The sequence below is a fragment of the Monodon monoceros genome, unplaced genomic scaffold (assembly GCF_005190385.1).
Source record: "Monodon monoceros isolate NGI ecotype Baffin Bay Population unplaced genomic scaffold, NGI_Narwhal_1 Super_Scaffold_20, whole genome shotgun sequence".
In the NCBI taxonomy this organism is placed as follows: domain Eukaryota; kingdom Metazoa; phylum Chordata; class Mammalia; order Artiodactyla; family Monodontidae; genus Monodon; species Monodon monoceros.
This window is the reverse complement of record NW_021703777.1, coordinates 67,699,063-67,714,779: the sequence shown is the minus strand read 5'-3', so window position 1 is coordinate 67,714,779 and position 15,717 is coordinate 67,699,063. Positions and strand designations below refer to the sequence as shown.

Genomic DNA, 15,717 nt, shown 5'->3' with positions numbered 1-15,717 from the left:
AGGTCAGGGAAGGAAAGATAAAGGATGTGAAAAATGGTCAATTACGAGTATGTTTTTAAGAAAGATTCAATAGGATTTGCCAAACAATTAAATTAATTTGTTAAGTACCTATGTGTGTATGTCCACTGAAAGGTACCTAGCATAAATCATTAAGCCAGAAAAATACATGCTTCATTAATTCTACTTTCAAATATTTATTATTCATAATCCCCTGTAATCTATACCCACTGCTACTGCCTTGCTTTCAGGCACTATAATGACTATTTTCAACAACTTTTTAATGTTTTCAAATGCATTTTATTTCTTCGATTATGCTATATTTCAATGCACAGCAGAGTATTTAAATGACAAGCTGACTTTGAGACACTTCTGTATTACAGTAACTGTGATGCTTACTCATCATTCCACTCTTTTGGGGTGGCTCTGCCAACAGGGGAGGGGTTCCATTCTATTCCAACCTGTGTGGCTGTAAACACCCACACAACAACACAGAAAGCGGTTCCACCGGCTAGTATAATATGACCATATTTGTCATGAAAATCTGGTGAGTGTTTTGAGTGGCTCTGTCTTGCCCTAATTTGCTGAATGCTTCGAATCCTGAGGCTACTTAGTGCATTTCTGACCAAGGGAAACATCATGGAGGTATGACAGAACTGCAGTTGATTGAAGCTGCTGGTCTATTTCCTTGCAAAGAAACCTGCAAAAACAAAAGATAGGCGATGACATCTGATCTATGTTTAATTCTTCTCACTTTGAAGGTTTCACCCACACCACGTCTTGCAGTGTGGCCAGGCAGGTAAGTTTTGACATCATGATGTCTGGAGTTGAGTCTTAGCTCTGCCACTGATTATCTATGTGAACTTGCGCAGTTAGTTAACCCACTGAATAGAGAAATTTTCCATCTTGCTGAACTCCACATGACTTACTTCTACAATAAATTTTGTGTTATCTAGGAGCCTTAAGCCTATTACCCAAAGAACTGAAGCTATAGATTCTAATAACCATATGAAAGCATAAAAAAGGAAAATTCAATGGCAAACTGAGACAACAATGTCCAGCTGATAAAATGGCTAAAATGCCAACATGCCCCACTACTCCAGTGACCTGCCTATGTCTACTATAAACTCTGGTTTCAGTCAGAATTACAAGGCATTCACAGGGTATGTCATACCACCTCCTCTTCTTCTTGCTCCTTTTCTCCATTCCTTTTAACCTCCTCCCCATTTCTCATTTCTACCAGTACTTCTTGCCTTGAACTTTCCTACAGATGAAATTCTACTTGCCTTTTAAATCCCAGTCTAAAAGCCACCGTTTCTGTGAAGTCCTTTCGAAACCTCCCTAGGCTGAATAAGCCAACTCTTCTCTGAGCTTCTACACTTTTATAACCCTTCTTTCACACCATGTGACATGATGCATTTGCTTTATCATTTTTAAAAACAATTTTTTTAGAGTAGTTTTAGGTTCACAACAATATTGAATGGAAAGCACAGAGTCTCCATATAATTCCTGACTCCATACATGCATGCCTTCTCCATTCTGTACCAGAGTAGCACATTTGTTACAATCAATGAGCCTAATTACAGTCCTTTATCATATATGTCTTTTGCAAATGTTTTCTTCCAGCCTGTGGCTTGTCTTGTCATTCTCTTGAGGAATTATCTTTACATTCTCCTCCAATAGTCTGCAAAATCTTCAAGATCAAAAGATGTAATTTTGCATACACAATAGCTGACACAAAAGCAAAGAAAGAACATTTTTGAGCTAATCTGAAATATAAATGGACGTTGGTGTCCTCATAAGAAGTTAAAACCAACTGAGAACAAGCCAAAAAAATCATGAAATCAGATGTACATGTCCATAATAGCCCTAATAATTCTTTTTTTAAAACAGATAATTATACTGAACAAGAGATATAGAAGCAGAAACACATAGAGGAGTTCTTTCCTTCAATGTCTCTTCTCAGTGCAAACTGGCAAACAGTGCTCAGTCTCTAGCAATGACATATGTTAACTGTGGCCCAAATGCAGGCAACATGGATACAAAAGGGCCTGAGGTCAGTACTTGTAAACTTATAACTGCTCACTGAGATTTGCTAACGCAAATGATTTTATTCCCAACTTAGAAAACCAGACCCTAAGGTTCTCTTTTATTTCCTACCAGATGGTAAAGTGGTACTTTTCGTGATTGTGACAAACAGGGCTAAAACAGAACCAAATGCATTTCCTCTAAGGTTCCAAACATTCAAAGTTTTTTCCTGTTAGTCATGAATCTCTTCACCAAAAGGCACTACAGGTTTAATTTGAACTGAATTCAAAGAATTGGTTGAAAGTGAAATGGATCAGAGTATGACAGGTGCAGCCTTAATCCAATACAAAAGCACTTGTGCCACACATAGCTTTCAGTCTTTAGGAAGGCACAGAACCAGAGAATAATTTGTGATAATAGGGATCTCTTGTGGATCATCAACTCATGCCTGCTGCTTTATGACAAATTGGTTTCATTATTCCTATCCTTTCAATGTTAAGTTGAAGTTCAAATACTTTGTCTCTAGTGACAATGATGGCATCCCTTTGTAGACTAGTTCATCCTCTGGCTATTCCCATATCTGTGAACATTTTCTTTGCCATCTAAGTCTGAATTTGCTTGTACCAATGTATCCATTATTAAGAATTTTTTATTAGGAATGCCTTCTGTAGTACCTTTGATCTATTTTTGTTTATAAAACACATGTAAGAGCTAGGAACCCACTGATTAGAGAAATTTTCTATCTTGCTGAACTCCACATGACTTACTTCTACAATAAATTTTGTGTTATCTAGGAGCCTTAAGCCTATTACCCAAAGAACTGAAGCTATAGATTCTAACAACCATATGAAAGCATAAAAAAGGTAAATTCAATAATATAATGCAGGTAAAGAAAATGCTTCTCAAAGTGGATGCTTTCTGATGAAAACAACCTACAAAGAGAAGGAAGAACACAGATTTCTCTAAGTAATAAGAACAAAGCAGAGGTTCTCTCATGCCTGTGGCAATAAAAGAAAAGAAATATGTTCTGAATAAATATAAATAGTTAAAGGGAGCAAAGTAGCCTATGAGGATGAAAAGGAAAGACTGATTGTCTCATCTACTTTATACAGCAATGCTGAAGCTCAGTTCAGAAAAAATAATTAATACCGGACCTCAATCTAATGGCGATAGGGAGGTATACAGATTTGAAGCTTCACTGGTAATAATAATTTTAAATCACTAAAGTCCATAAAAAGAAGTAAAGCATAATGCAGGAAGGAAACTAATATTTATTATATATGCTTGTTTGCCAAACATCATGCCAGAATTTTGCACATCTGCAAAAAGAATGTGAGATGGTGATTATCTCCATTTTACACACAAGAACAAATGACAAGATGTGAACTCAAGTCCTATGATTCTAAATCCAGTGCATTTTTCAACTATATCATGTTTTCTTAAAGTATATTCAATTCCAAGCATTGGAAACAAACAAACATACAAAGAAACAAAAAGCAATGTGGTTACCAGAGATGGGTCTTTAGTTGAAAATGTTTCACTTCAGTTTACTATATATTTATGGAGTGACTACTGGCATGGCAGGGCCTGGTCTGGGTGCTATTGGTACCACCCCTACTCTTATGGTAGTTCATGGTAGAGGGAGGGGATGGACAGAGCACTGTTATAAGGGAGGAGACAAGGCTACAGAAGAGCACAGGGTGCCCTTAATTCACAGAGGAGAGGTACATTTCAACCTGGGGTTCTAGAAATGGTTTTACAGGAAATGACACCTAGGTTAGATCTTGAAGGATGATTAAGAAACATAAAACAGAAAACTGGTGGGAAAAAAAACGTAGACAAAGTAGCACAAGCGAAAGCACAGACAGCTGAAATAGTATGGGGGCAGGGCAGCCCGATGAGCTCAGTAACACTAAGTAATAAGTGCTGAAGCAGCAAATGCCCACAGATGAGCCTGAAGGGATGAGAAAAGGACCACAACGGACACTGAGGACTTCATATGCCTTGCTGTGGCATCTGGACTCGATTCTGTCAGTGTTTCCTGTTGTTGAGAAAACCATGCTCAAACTCAAAGCCTTTTATGTGAGTTAACAAAGAGAATTCTTAATTCTGTGATTTTTCCCTTCACAGTAATATAAAGAAATACAAGAAAATAATATTCAACTATTCTTTGTTGAATAGTTTGATTCATTTTTAATGTGAAAATTTGTTTTGGTTTCATAGTTGTGTTAAGCTTTAAGCATAAAGAGGATGAATTTGATTTTATGTTTACACATATATAAGTGATTTTATAATCAAATAATTTAAGATGATACAAGTTGAGATGAAATAATGTTTCCTCTTTAAAAAGATGCCATATGTATACCCAGAGAAAACCATAATTCAAAAAGACACATGCATCCCAATGTTCATTGCAGCACTATTTACAATTGCCAGGACATGGAAGCAACCTAAATGCCCATCAACAGGTGAATGGATAAAGAAGATGTGGCACATATATACAATGGAATATTACTCAGCCATAAAAAGGAACGAAATTGAATCATTTGTAGAGACGTGGATGGATCTAGAGACTGTCATACAGAGTGAAGTAAGTCAGAAAGAGAAAAACAAATATCATACATTAACGCATATATGTGGAACCTAGAAAAACGGTACAGATGAACCAGTTTGCAGGGCAGAAATAGAGACACAGATGTAGAGAACAAATGTATGGACACCAAGGGGGGAAAGCGGGGTGGTGGTGTTGGGATGAATTGGGCGATTGGGATTGACATGTATACACTGATGTATATAAAATGGATAACTAGTAAGAACCTGCTGTATAAAAAAATAAATAAAATAAAATTCAAAAAAAAAAGATGCCGTATGTAATCCACATTTGAGAAACATTCTTATAGGTGAGGAGAAATTACTGATTGGTTTAATCAGGAAAAGGCTAAGGTGGGAAAAAATCTGGAGGAAAAAATTAAGTGTTTATTTCAATGGTTTATTAAAAAGATGATGAGGATCTGAATTAAGTACTGATAACAGACAGAGAGGAGACAGAATTGAGAAATATTAGGAAAAGAAAATCATACTGATTTGGAAAATAAGTTACTCTAAGTAAATTGTGTATTCTATTCACTTAGCCTTTGCATTAAGATTATGACCAAAACTCTGTCTCAATTTCTGTTAAAAATCAGCAGACATTGACACTGTAGCTTTTAGCTGATCCCAGGGAATTAGAGTTTGGGTGATTTAGATACAGAATGCAGAAAGGTCAAAGGAGACGTAATTGAGGTGTGCTAGGAATGACAGGTCTAGATACGTGAGTAGAAGAAAGAGGAGGAATCCTTAAAAGATTTACTGTATGGTCCTAAGGGGGGAAAAAAAAATTTCATCCAGTCTAAGTATAGCCTAACATGGATCAATAAATGACCTGCTTAGCTATGATATAAGGCTTTCTATCTAATTTCAGGAAGAAAATTGGAAACTGTGTCCTACTCCTCAAATATGTTCAGATAGTACTGTTAAGTATCTCACAGGGAGATAATGTTCAAGAAGCAATCAATACCGAGCTTTCCCAACCTGGACACTATTGATATTGTGGTCCAAGCAATTCTTTGTTGTGGGTGGATGTCCTGTGCATTGCAGGGGGTTTAGTAGCATCCCTTCCTCTATACACTACATACCAGTAGTACTTCTTTCTCTTTAGTTGTGACACCAAAAATCTATCTCCAGACATTGCCAAATGTCACCTGTGGAGCAAAATCATTCCCTGTTGTGTACAGAGAATTCCACTGTCATATACAGAGCAAAGTGTCTCATCACTTCTCCCACAATCTTCTAAATAGCATTGTTCTATTCAATACAGAAGGCTTAAATTCTAAGAAAATACATTCCCTACTATGGGATGCATGAAGGTTGCCCAACAATATTTTTTTTCCTGAACTAATCTCAATTTTCCAAATTTTTTGTGCAGTATAACTTAGATGAATCACTTTATCTAGGCATCTGCTTCCTCATCCATAAAATTAAAAAGTGGAACTAATTTAGCTTTTCCCAAACCTGCCTGATCCTAAGAGTTATTTGGACTCTTTGTTACAAAATGTAGATTCCTGGGCTCCATGTCAAATGTATTGTAACAGAGTATCCAGGGGAGTAGCCTGAGAATCTATATTTTTTTAAACAAGTTCTCAGGAGAGTCTTGTCATCAGACAAGTTTATGGAACACTGAATCAGATAATCTCTAAGGTCCTATCCAGCTCTAATACTCTAGACCTTTCAAAGAGAAAAACATTTTAGGAAGACCATTTATTCTTTTAGGCCACTGAAAGAGTACAGTAGTAATTGAATTCACCACCATGGTAATTTAGGAAGCAGTACCCGAGTAACCTGAAAGAGTCATAGGGACCCCCTGGGAATAAGTTAGTCAACAAAAACATTTGGCGGCATTTAAAAATATTGAAAGCACTAGTAACACTGGTGTTCTGCTGTATAACGAATGATACACTTTCAAAGCTAAGGCTCCTAGACTCCATTACTCAACTGTAACATCTTTATTTCCACCTTTTATTTCTACTCTTCTTTGACAGCTTCAGAACAACAGAAAACAAGAAACAGTAAAAAGGCAATCTTCTTGAAATGAAATGCACCTAGCCTGCAGTGTCTTCCGTTCATTTATGTATTTCTCAGAAAAGTAGGTTGCTCAAGGAGGGATTAAGTGTACATGGAGCAGTGTCTCCCATCAGGATTACTTAAGCCTTCAGCCTTTTTGTAACAGGAAATCTGGGAACCCTGCACAAGCAATGCTGCTGGTGGAAATGCTGAAAAATGGTTCTGTTTCAGATGTGATGGTATCATCTCCTGAGTCAATGAATCAATGGCCGGTACAGCCATTTGATTAAGGCTGTAGATTATGTCACTTTATTAAGCCTAAAAAGTGACATAACGGATGTTACCTCAACAAATAAACAGGCAGATTACAGCGGTGGATTATTATGCCAGGAGGGAGAAATGACAGAGTGGACAACTCACGAATCAATGTCCTTAAATGGCACATGTTGCTTGAAAAGTGAAGGGATATAAGGTATGTACTCTCCCTCAGGTACTGCTTCCCATGAACAGACTGTTTCTATCCTATATAGAATGCTGAAGGTATTCAATAATGTCCATCCTGGGAATAACCACAGTGTTCATTCAGGCAATTCCTTTTATGAACCTAATTACATTAATGTGGTTCACTCATGAATCCCATTACATTTTTTTAGTCACAAAGTGCTCTCAACTATACTCACTTTTTCCCTTTCTGATAGCTATGTGTAAGAGAACAAAACAATAACAGAGACATTGGGAGCTTTTCTCCATGCCACACTGCACGTCAAAGGCATGACTGTTCTCTATTAAACTTTATTTTGTTCTCTATTAAACTTTAGTAGGCCCAGCAAATTTCCTTAGAGCCCATGTTATTTTTACATTACAGGCCATTTCAAATATTGGAAATTACAAGGACTGAATAACAAATCCTTGTTATTTCAAGCAATGTATTAAGTGTTAGAAAGTGGGCTGATGTGCTTACTCCCAAAAGATTTTATATTAACTACATTCCATGGCTTGTAGGTTGTGATATAGTCATGTCCAGCTAGAAGAGTCTATTTCAGTGGATCTGGCAAATCAAAACATCTGGATAAATGCATAGCATTTCTCCAACTTAATCTTGGAAAAGAAAGAGATCGTGGTTATAATAAATTCTAGAAACTTTGAAAAGTTTATCCAGAAAATGATATGGAGCCATTGAAAGACATCAGGAACGTGAGTTATGGGGTCAAATTTGCAGCTGAGACATTACTCTGGGGTGGGGAAGAGTTTGCAGGGGAATAATGCAGATGTTAGTGAGTAATAGTAAGCACTTGTACAGTTCACCCAGTCAAGATCTTAAAATGTGCCAGTCCCTTATTTCTGCAGTCATTATATTTCTGCATCCAATCCTTTGTTTTGCACAGCCAGACCACAATTCTTTTGCACACACACACAAAGGTGAGAGCCTCTGAGGATCCACCTCGGGCCACTGGAACTCTCAGAACTTGACATATAAACTGGAATGTGAGAATTTATTTTATTAACTTTAAAAAAAGAATATTCCATTCCAGTGACTGGAATACATAATTTATCTTTTAGCTTAACTGGCTTGACACTGATTCCAAATCATGAAGTAACCTTCTATCAGTTTTCCCCAAACACGTGCCTATTTCAGTAGTTCTGTTTGATGCTAGAGGGTGTTATTTATAAAAAGGGCTTCTGTGTCACGTAAGTTTGAGAAATATGCAGGTAACAAAGTCAAATTCTTTTTTACGGAAGTATTTCCCAAACCTCTATGGTGCTAATGCATACAGCGATTCTCTGAGAGGGATACCATGTGGTGCTTTCCAAACTTAGCTTAGCATGCCATGCTTTTTTCCCTCTGGAGCATATCTCCATATTCGTGTTTTCCAGAACACATTTTGGGGAATACCAAAGGATGTCTCTGTGTTCTCAAGGCTGTTACACGATTGTACTCATTTTAAATTGTTTAATAGTTCCAGGATGCATTTCACAAACTAAATCACTTCCTTGTGGGGACTTGTAACATATGACTCAGGGAGTACAGAGTGTGTGGTAAGCCTAGGGTATCATAACAATACCCACAGCAATTAACTCTTGCCTTCGTTATGTGAGTCTAACTTTTGCAGTTTTAGTATTTGTGCAGATGTTTTTCTCCTCTCCACATCTACCTTTATTCATTAAACGCTCTATGAGCAGAAAGACTGTATGATTCTTCAGTGGCCATTAGAGTTGCATCAGTGACCCCTCGTTGCATAATTTGAATATTTCATCTAAATCTTGAAATGAAAAATGTACAAGCCATTCTTGTCTTTAAGTATGTCACTGATATAGTCATATAAAGAAAAAAATAAAACATTTAACTTTTAGATATCAAAGACATTTTAATTTTGAAAGACACATTTTCCAAGTGTTTCTATTTTTCATGAAAATTGTTTTCAGGTGCTAACCAGAAATTAGGCTAGTAGGGGTCTACTCCAGAAGTTAATTCTGATCAAATCCACATTGGATTGGAATACTTAGTGCTGCAAAATAATACTTTCCCTGTTGTTTCCGAAAACTCCAGATTTTTAAATTTCCTACTTGGACTATCTCTGCCCTCCTAAACTCTGTTCAAAATATATCTGTAAATAAAACCTTTATGAGTAAGGCTTTTGTTTTGCCATCACCTGGGCAACTTATGGAGCATTTGCAGAGAAATTCCATTTGATGAGAAGAGCACTTCACAGCCCTGAAGTAGTAACTGTGATCACTTTGCAAGTTGTTTTACCAGGCCAGTTCTGTCTTTCAGTATAATTTATTTTTTTCTTTTCACTTTCATAAAATTTTGGAAACTTCTTGAAAACTCTTAACAAGATGTTGGCATTCTACTTTTTGTTTTCTTTTCCATTTAGAATTCATTATGTGGAAGTGAGAAAGACTTTGGCCAGAGGGGCTGACTTTAGTAAACTGATTTTTTTCTTTGTAGATCCTCAGAAGAAACAGTGAGACAGGATGCACTTTGCCAAACCTTGGGGCAGGGTGCCTGCTTTAGTGAACTGATATTTCATTTTAGTTTTTCTTTTAAATTCCTGAGGGAAAAAGGCTAAAGAAGAAAGCAAGCCTGAAGGAAGTTACCCATCTAAACACATACAACAGAAATTCAGAACAGATTCTTGTTTTGAAGTCTTAAGATTTCCAATTAGAATTCTGGTTTCAAAGAGGTTACTTTCAGTTTCTTTAATCTAATGGAGTCTAAAATTTCATAGACTAAAAGGGTATGCTTAAACTAAATTGGCATAATTTAACCATTTGAACATTTGTTAAGGGAGAAGTGAGATTTACATGCAAATAGGCCATAATTTTGATTACACATACAATTTACGCAGCTTAGAACGATAGCTGATGGTGGATCTGTGGGCTTCTTATATAATGTATTTTATCACATTAATTGAATTGTAGATTGAACATCATATTATAATCATCATAAAAATGTGTTGTTAACGTTACTAAGAAATAATAGCAGATAAGCCTGAGAGACTTCTTTGAGAACAAATGTAGATAATTTATAAGACTGGGTAGACACAAAATAATGAGTTAAGATTGTTAGAATCTAATTGTGTTTTGAATTAATAATATCCAAAGTGAAGCAATTTCCTGCTTTTACTTCATAGTTCATGATTTTGCAGTTTCACCTATAACTTTATAATTTATATTAAAGAGCCAGAGAGAATAACTAGGAATAACTAAGAAAATCTTGGAATTAATGCTGGGAAAATAAACCAGAGCCATGCTTCAGAAGCACATGCTCCCTCCAGGACTGGATTTAAGCTAAATTGTGAAAATGTTTCCTTTAAGTATGCCTTATAATCAATGTCACATATTATGTAAGAGCCTACAAATGGTATTTGCCAAAATATTGGGAAAGTCCCAAAATATTGATACAACATACACCCAGCAGCTAGATGATTCTGGGGATTCCCTACATAAAACATTCATTTATTTAACCGGAGAAAATAGTTCCAGAACAACAACAACAAAAATACCTTAAGCCAAAAGAGCAATTTATATTATGTGAACTGTACACAACGTGAGAATGTGTAGAAGGACACTATTCCATGGAAAATGGGATCTAGTTTCAAACAACAATTAATGAACCTTGGAAAATTCCTGAGTTTCCATTTTTTTTTTCTTGCACCCCATCCAGTTTCTACCTCATCATTCAACATAAATAGATATTACAAAGATAAATAATGGCCCCTCTGTCCCTAAAATGGACATATTAAGTCACTTTTCTTGAATTTTCCACTATAATAATACCAATGACGCACTCTTCCTCTGGATACCTTCTCTTCAATTAGCTTCTATAATATTCCCTTAGTTTTCTATTTCTGTTTCTATGGCTATTTCTTCTTTACAAACTCATCTTTCTGTAACAGGTCCTTAGTGAAGGAGCTCTTCAAGGCTAAGACATAGGTTTGATTTTCACTTTATATGCTCTCTCGCTCTCTCTCTCTCTCTCTCTCTCTCTCTCTCTCTCTCTCTCTCGGTATTCCTAGGCATGCTAATAAACGTTATCATCAAAGGGCAATTAGACGACTCCCAAATTACGTCTCCACATATAAACCCTCTTCTTAGATCCTGGGCAATACATTAAACTGCCTTCTTAACATCTCTCCCAAGATAATTCAAATTCCAAAATAATTCAAACATAATTCAAAGATAATTTGATGTCTAAAAAATCAATAGGCATAAGTGTACAACCATGCCCTTCCACTCTCAAACTTGGTCTTTACCAATGTTCCCCAAACCACTACACATCACTTCCACACATGTAGTTGAGAAAGTTAAGCTCAAAAATCCTTTGTGATACTTTCAACTCCCTTGAAACATTTAATACATCCATTGGCTTCTTTTATTTATTTACTTTACTTTTATTTTTAACATCTTTATTGGAGTAAAATTGCTTTACAATGGTGTGTTACTGTCTGCTGTATAACAAAGCGAATCAGCTATACATATACATATACCCCATATCTCCTCCCTCTTGCATCTCCCTCCCACCCTCCCTACCCCACCCCCTAGGTGGACACAAAGCACCGAGCTAATCTCCCTGGGCTATGCAGCTGGACTATCTCCCTGGGCTATCTATTTTATATTTGGTACTGTATGTAAGTCCATGCCACTCTCGCACTTCGTCCCAGCTTACCCTTCCTTCTCCCCGGGTCCTCAAGTCCATTCTCTACGTCTGCATCTTTATTCCTGTCCTACCCCTAGGTTCTTCAGAACCTTTTTATTTTATTTCCATATATATGTGTTAGCATATGGTAATTGTTTTTCTTTCTGACTTCACTCTGTATGACAGTCTCTAGGTCCATCCACCTCACTACAAATAACTCAATTTCTTTTCTTTTTATGGCTGAGAACTATTCCATTGTATATACATGCCACATCTTCTTTACCTATTCATCTGTCGATGGACACTTAGGTTGCTTCAATGTCCTGGCTATTGTAAAAAGAGCTGCAACGAACACTGTGGCACATGACTCCTTTTGAATTATGGTTTTCTCTGGGTATATGCCCAGTAGTGGGGTTGCTGGGTCATATGGTAGTTCTATTTTTAGTTTTTTAAGGAACCTCCATACTGATCTCCATAGTGGCTGCATCAATTTACATTCCCACCAACAGTGCAAGAGGGTTCCCTTTTATCTACACCCTCTCCAGCATTTATTGTTTGTAGACTTTTTGATGATGGCCATTCTGACCAGTGTGAGGTGATACCTCATTGTAGTTTTCGTTTGCATTTCTCTAATGATTAGTGATGCTGAGCATCCTTTCATGTGTTTGTTGGCAATCTGTATATCTACTTTGGAGAAATGCCTATTTAGGTCCTCTGCCCATTCTTGGATTGGGTTGTTTGTTTTTTTGATATTGAGCTGCATGAGCTGCTTATAAATTTTAGAGATTAGTTCTTTGTCAGGTGCTTCATTTGCAAATATTTTCTCCCATTCTGAGGGTTGTCTTTTCATCTTGTTTATGGTTTCCTTTGCTGTGCAAAAGTTTTTGAGTTTCATTAGGTCCCATTTGTTTATTTTTGTCTTTATTTCCATTTCTCTAGCAGGTGGGTCAAAAAGGATCTTGCTGTGATTTATGTCATACAGTGTTCTGCCTATGCTTTCCTCTGAGAGTTTTATAGTGTCTGGCCTTACACTTATGTCTTTAATCCATTTTGAGTTTATTTTTGTGTATGGTGTTAGGGAGTGTTCTAATTTCATTCTTTTATATGTAGCTGTCGAGTTTTCCCAGCACCACTTATTGAAGAGGCAGTCTTTTCTCCACTGTATACTCTTGCCTTCTTCATCAAAGATAAGGGGACCACAGGTGCATGGGTTTATCAATGGGCTTTCTATCCTGTTCCAAAGATCTATATTTCTGTTTTTGTGCCAGTACCATACTGTCTTGATTACTGTAGCTTTGTAGTATAGTCTGAAGTCCAGGAGCCTGATTCCTCCAGCTCCATTTTTCTTTCTCAAGATTGCTTTGGCTATTCTGGATCTTTTGTGTTTCCATACAAATTGTGAAATTTTTTGTTAAGAGTTCTGTGAAAAATGCCAGTGGTAGTTTGATAGGGATTGCACTGAATCTGTAGATTGCTTTGGGTAGCAGAGTCATTTTCACAATGTTGATTCGTCCAGTCCAAGAACATGGTATATCTCTCCATCTGTTTGTATCATCTTTAATTTTTTTCATCCGTGTCTTATAGTTTTCTGCACACAGGTCTTTTGTCCTTAGGTATGTCCTTAGGTATGTTTATTCCTAGGTATTTTATTCTTTTTGTTGCAATGGTAAATGGGAGCGTTTCCTTAATTTCTCTTTCAGATTTTTCATCATTAGAGTATAGGAATGCAAGAGATTTCTGTGTATTAATTTTGTGTCCTGCTACTTTACCAAATTCATCGATGAGCTCTATTAGCTTTCTGGTAGCATCTTTAGGATTCTCTATGTATAGTATCATGTCATCTGAAAACAGTGACAGTTTTACTTCTTCTTTTCCGATTGGATTCCTTTTATTTTTTTTACTTCTCTGATTGCTGTGGCTACAACTTCCCAAACTATGTTGAATAACACTGGTGAGAGTGGGCAACCTTGTCTTGTTCCTGATCTTAGTGGAAATGGTTCCAGTTTTTCACCATTGAGAATGATGTTAGCTGTGGGTTAGTCATATATGGCCTTTATTATGTTGAGGTAGGTTCCCTCTATGCCTACTTTCTGGAGGGTTTTTATCATAAATGGGTGTTTAATTTTGTCGAATGCTTTTTCTGCATCTATTGAGATGATCATATGGTTTTTCTCCTTCAATTTGTTAATATGGTGTATCACATTGATTGATGTGCGTATATTTGACAAATCCTTGCATTCCTGGGATAAACCCCACTTGATCATGGGGTCTTTTGATCCTTTTAATTGCTGTTGGATTCCGTTTGCTAGTATTTTGTTGAGGATTTTTGCATCTACGTTTATCAGTGATATTGGCCTGTAGTTTTCTTTTTTGTGTGACACCTTTGTCTGGTTTTGGTATCAGGGTGATGGTGGCCTCATAGAATGAGTTTGGGAGTGTTCCTCCCATTTTGGAAGTGTTTGAGAAGGAGAGGTGTTAGCTCTTCTCTAAATGTTTAATAGAATTCACCTGTGAAGCCTTCTGGTCCTGGCCTTTGTTTGTTGGAAGATTTTTAATCACAGTTTCAATTTCAGTGCTTGTAATTGGTCTGTTTATATTTTCTATGTCTTCCTAGTTCAGTCTCAGAAGGTTGTGCTTTTCTAAGAATTTGTCCATTTCTTCCAGGCTGTCCACTTTATTGGCATATAGTTGCTCGTAGTAATCTCTCATGATCCTCTGTATTTCTGCAGTTTCAGTTGTTACTTCTCCTTTTTCACTTCCAATTCTATTAATTTGAGTCTTCTTACTTTTTTTCTTGATGCATCTGGCTAGTGGTTTATCAATTTTGTTTATCTTCTCAAAGAAATTTTCATCCTAAAGACATCTCAAATCCATTAATTTCTTTCTATCTAAAGTGTATCTATCATAGCTCAACTTTTCTTCACATGCTTTCCTTAAATGGCATTCCCACAACATCTCTGCCATCCCCCGTCTATTCTCCCAACTGCTCATAAGTGATCTCTTTCTGTTTGCTTGGGATTTTGCGTCTTTGTTTCCTCCCTAGCTTTACTGAGGTATAACTGACATATGACATCATGTAAATTTGAGGTGTATAATGTGGTGATCTGATGTATGTATACTTTGTGAAATGATTACAACAATAAAGTTTGCTAATCCATCACCTCACATAGTTATCGTGTGTGTGTGTGTGTGTGTGTGTGTGTGAGAGAGAGAGAGACAGAGAGAGAGAGAGAGAGAGAGAGAGAGAGAGAGAGAGAGAGAGATATGAGGGTATTTAAGATCTACTTTCTTAGTAAATTTCAAGTTTACAGTACAATATTGTTAATATGTATAACAAACTATCAATTAGAGTTCTGGAACTTGTAACTGGAAATTTGCACCCTTTAACACACATCTCCCCATCTCCCCCACCCCCTGTCCCTGACAACCACCAATCTACTCTGTTTCTACGAGATCAGGTGTTTTTTGTGTGTGTGTGGTTTGTTTTTTTTTTTTTGATTCCACTTATAAGTGAGATCACAGAGAATTTGTCTTTCTTTGTCTGATTTATTTCCCTCAGCATAATGCCCCCTAGGTTTATCCATGTTGTCCCAAATGGCAAGATTTCATTCTTTCTTATGGTTGAATAATATTCCATTATGCATAGATAGATAGATACATACACACATAGATATAGTACAGATATACATGCCACATTTTATTTATGTATTAATTTGTCAACAGACACAGGTTGTTTCCATATCTTGGCTATTGTGAATAATGCTGCAAAAAACGTGGGGGAGTAGATATCTCTTTGAGATACTAATTTTGTTTCCTTTGGATATGTACCCAGAAATGGTATTACTGGATCATGTATTAGTTTTATTTTTATTTTTTTGAGGAACCTCCATACTGTTTTCCATAATGGCTACCCCAATTTATATTCCCACCAACAGTGCACAAGTATTCCCTTT

General features: G+C 36.6%; 1 protein-coding gene across 1 annotated transcript in view; it reads right to left on the bottom strand.

Moving 5' to 3' along the window:
- Nucleotides 1–284: 284 nt before the first annotated feature.
- LOC114903251 (cytochrome c oxidase subunit 7B2, mitochondrial) overlaps nt 285–15,717 on the bottom strand; it is an 83,075-nt gene continuing 67,642 nt past the window's right edge. Inside the window, exon 2 of the mRNA XM_029236091.1 lies at nt 285–697. Within this exon, the coding sequence (XP_029091924.1) occupies nt 393–638 (246 nt within the window). The 5' untranslated portion in view covers nt 639–697 and the 3' untranslated portion in view covers nt 285–392. The remainder of the gene's footprint in view (nt 698–15,717) is intronic.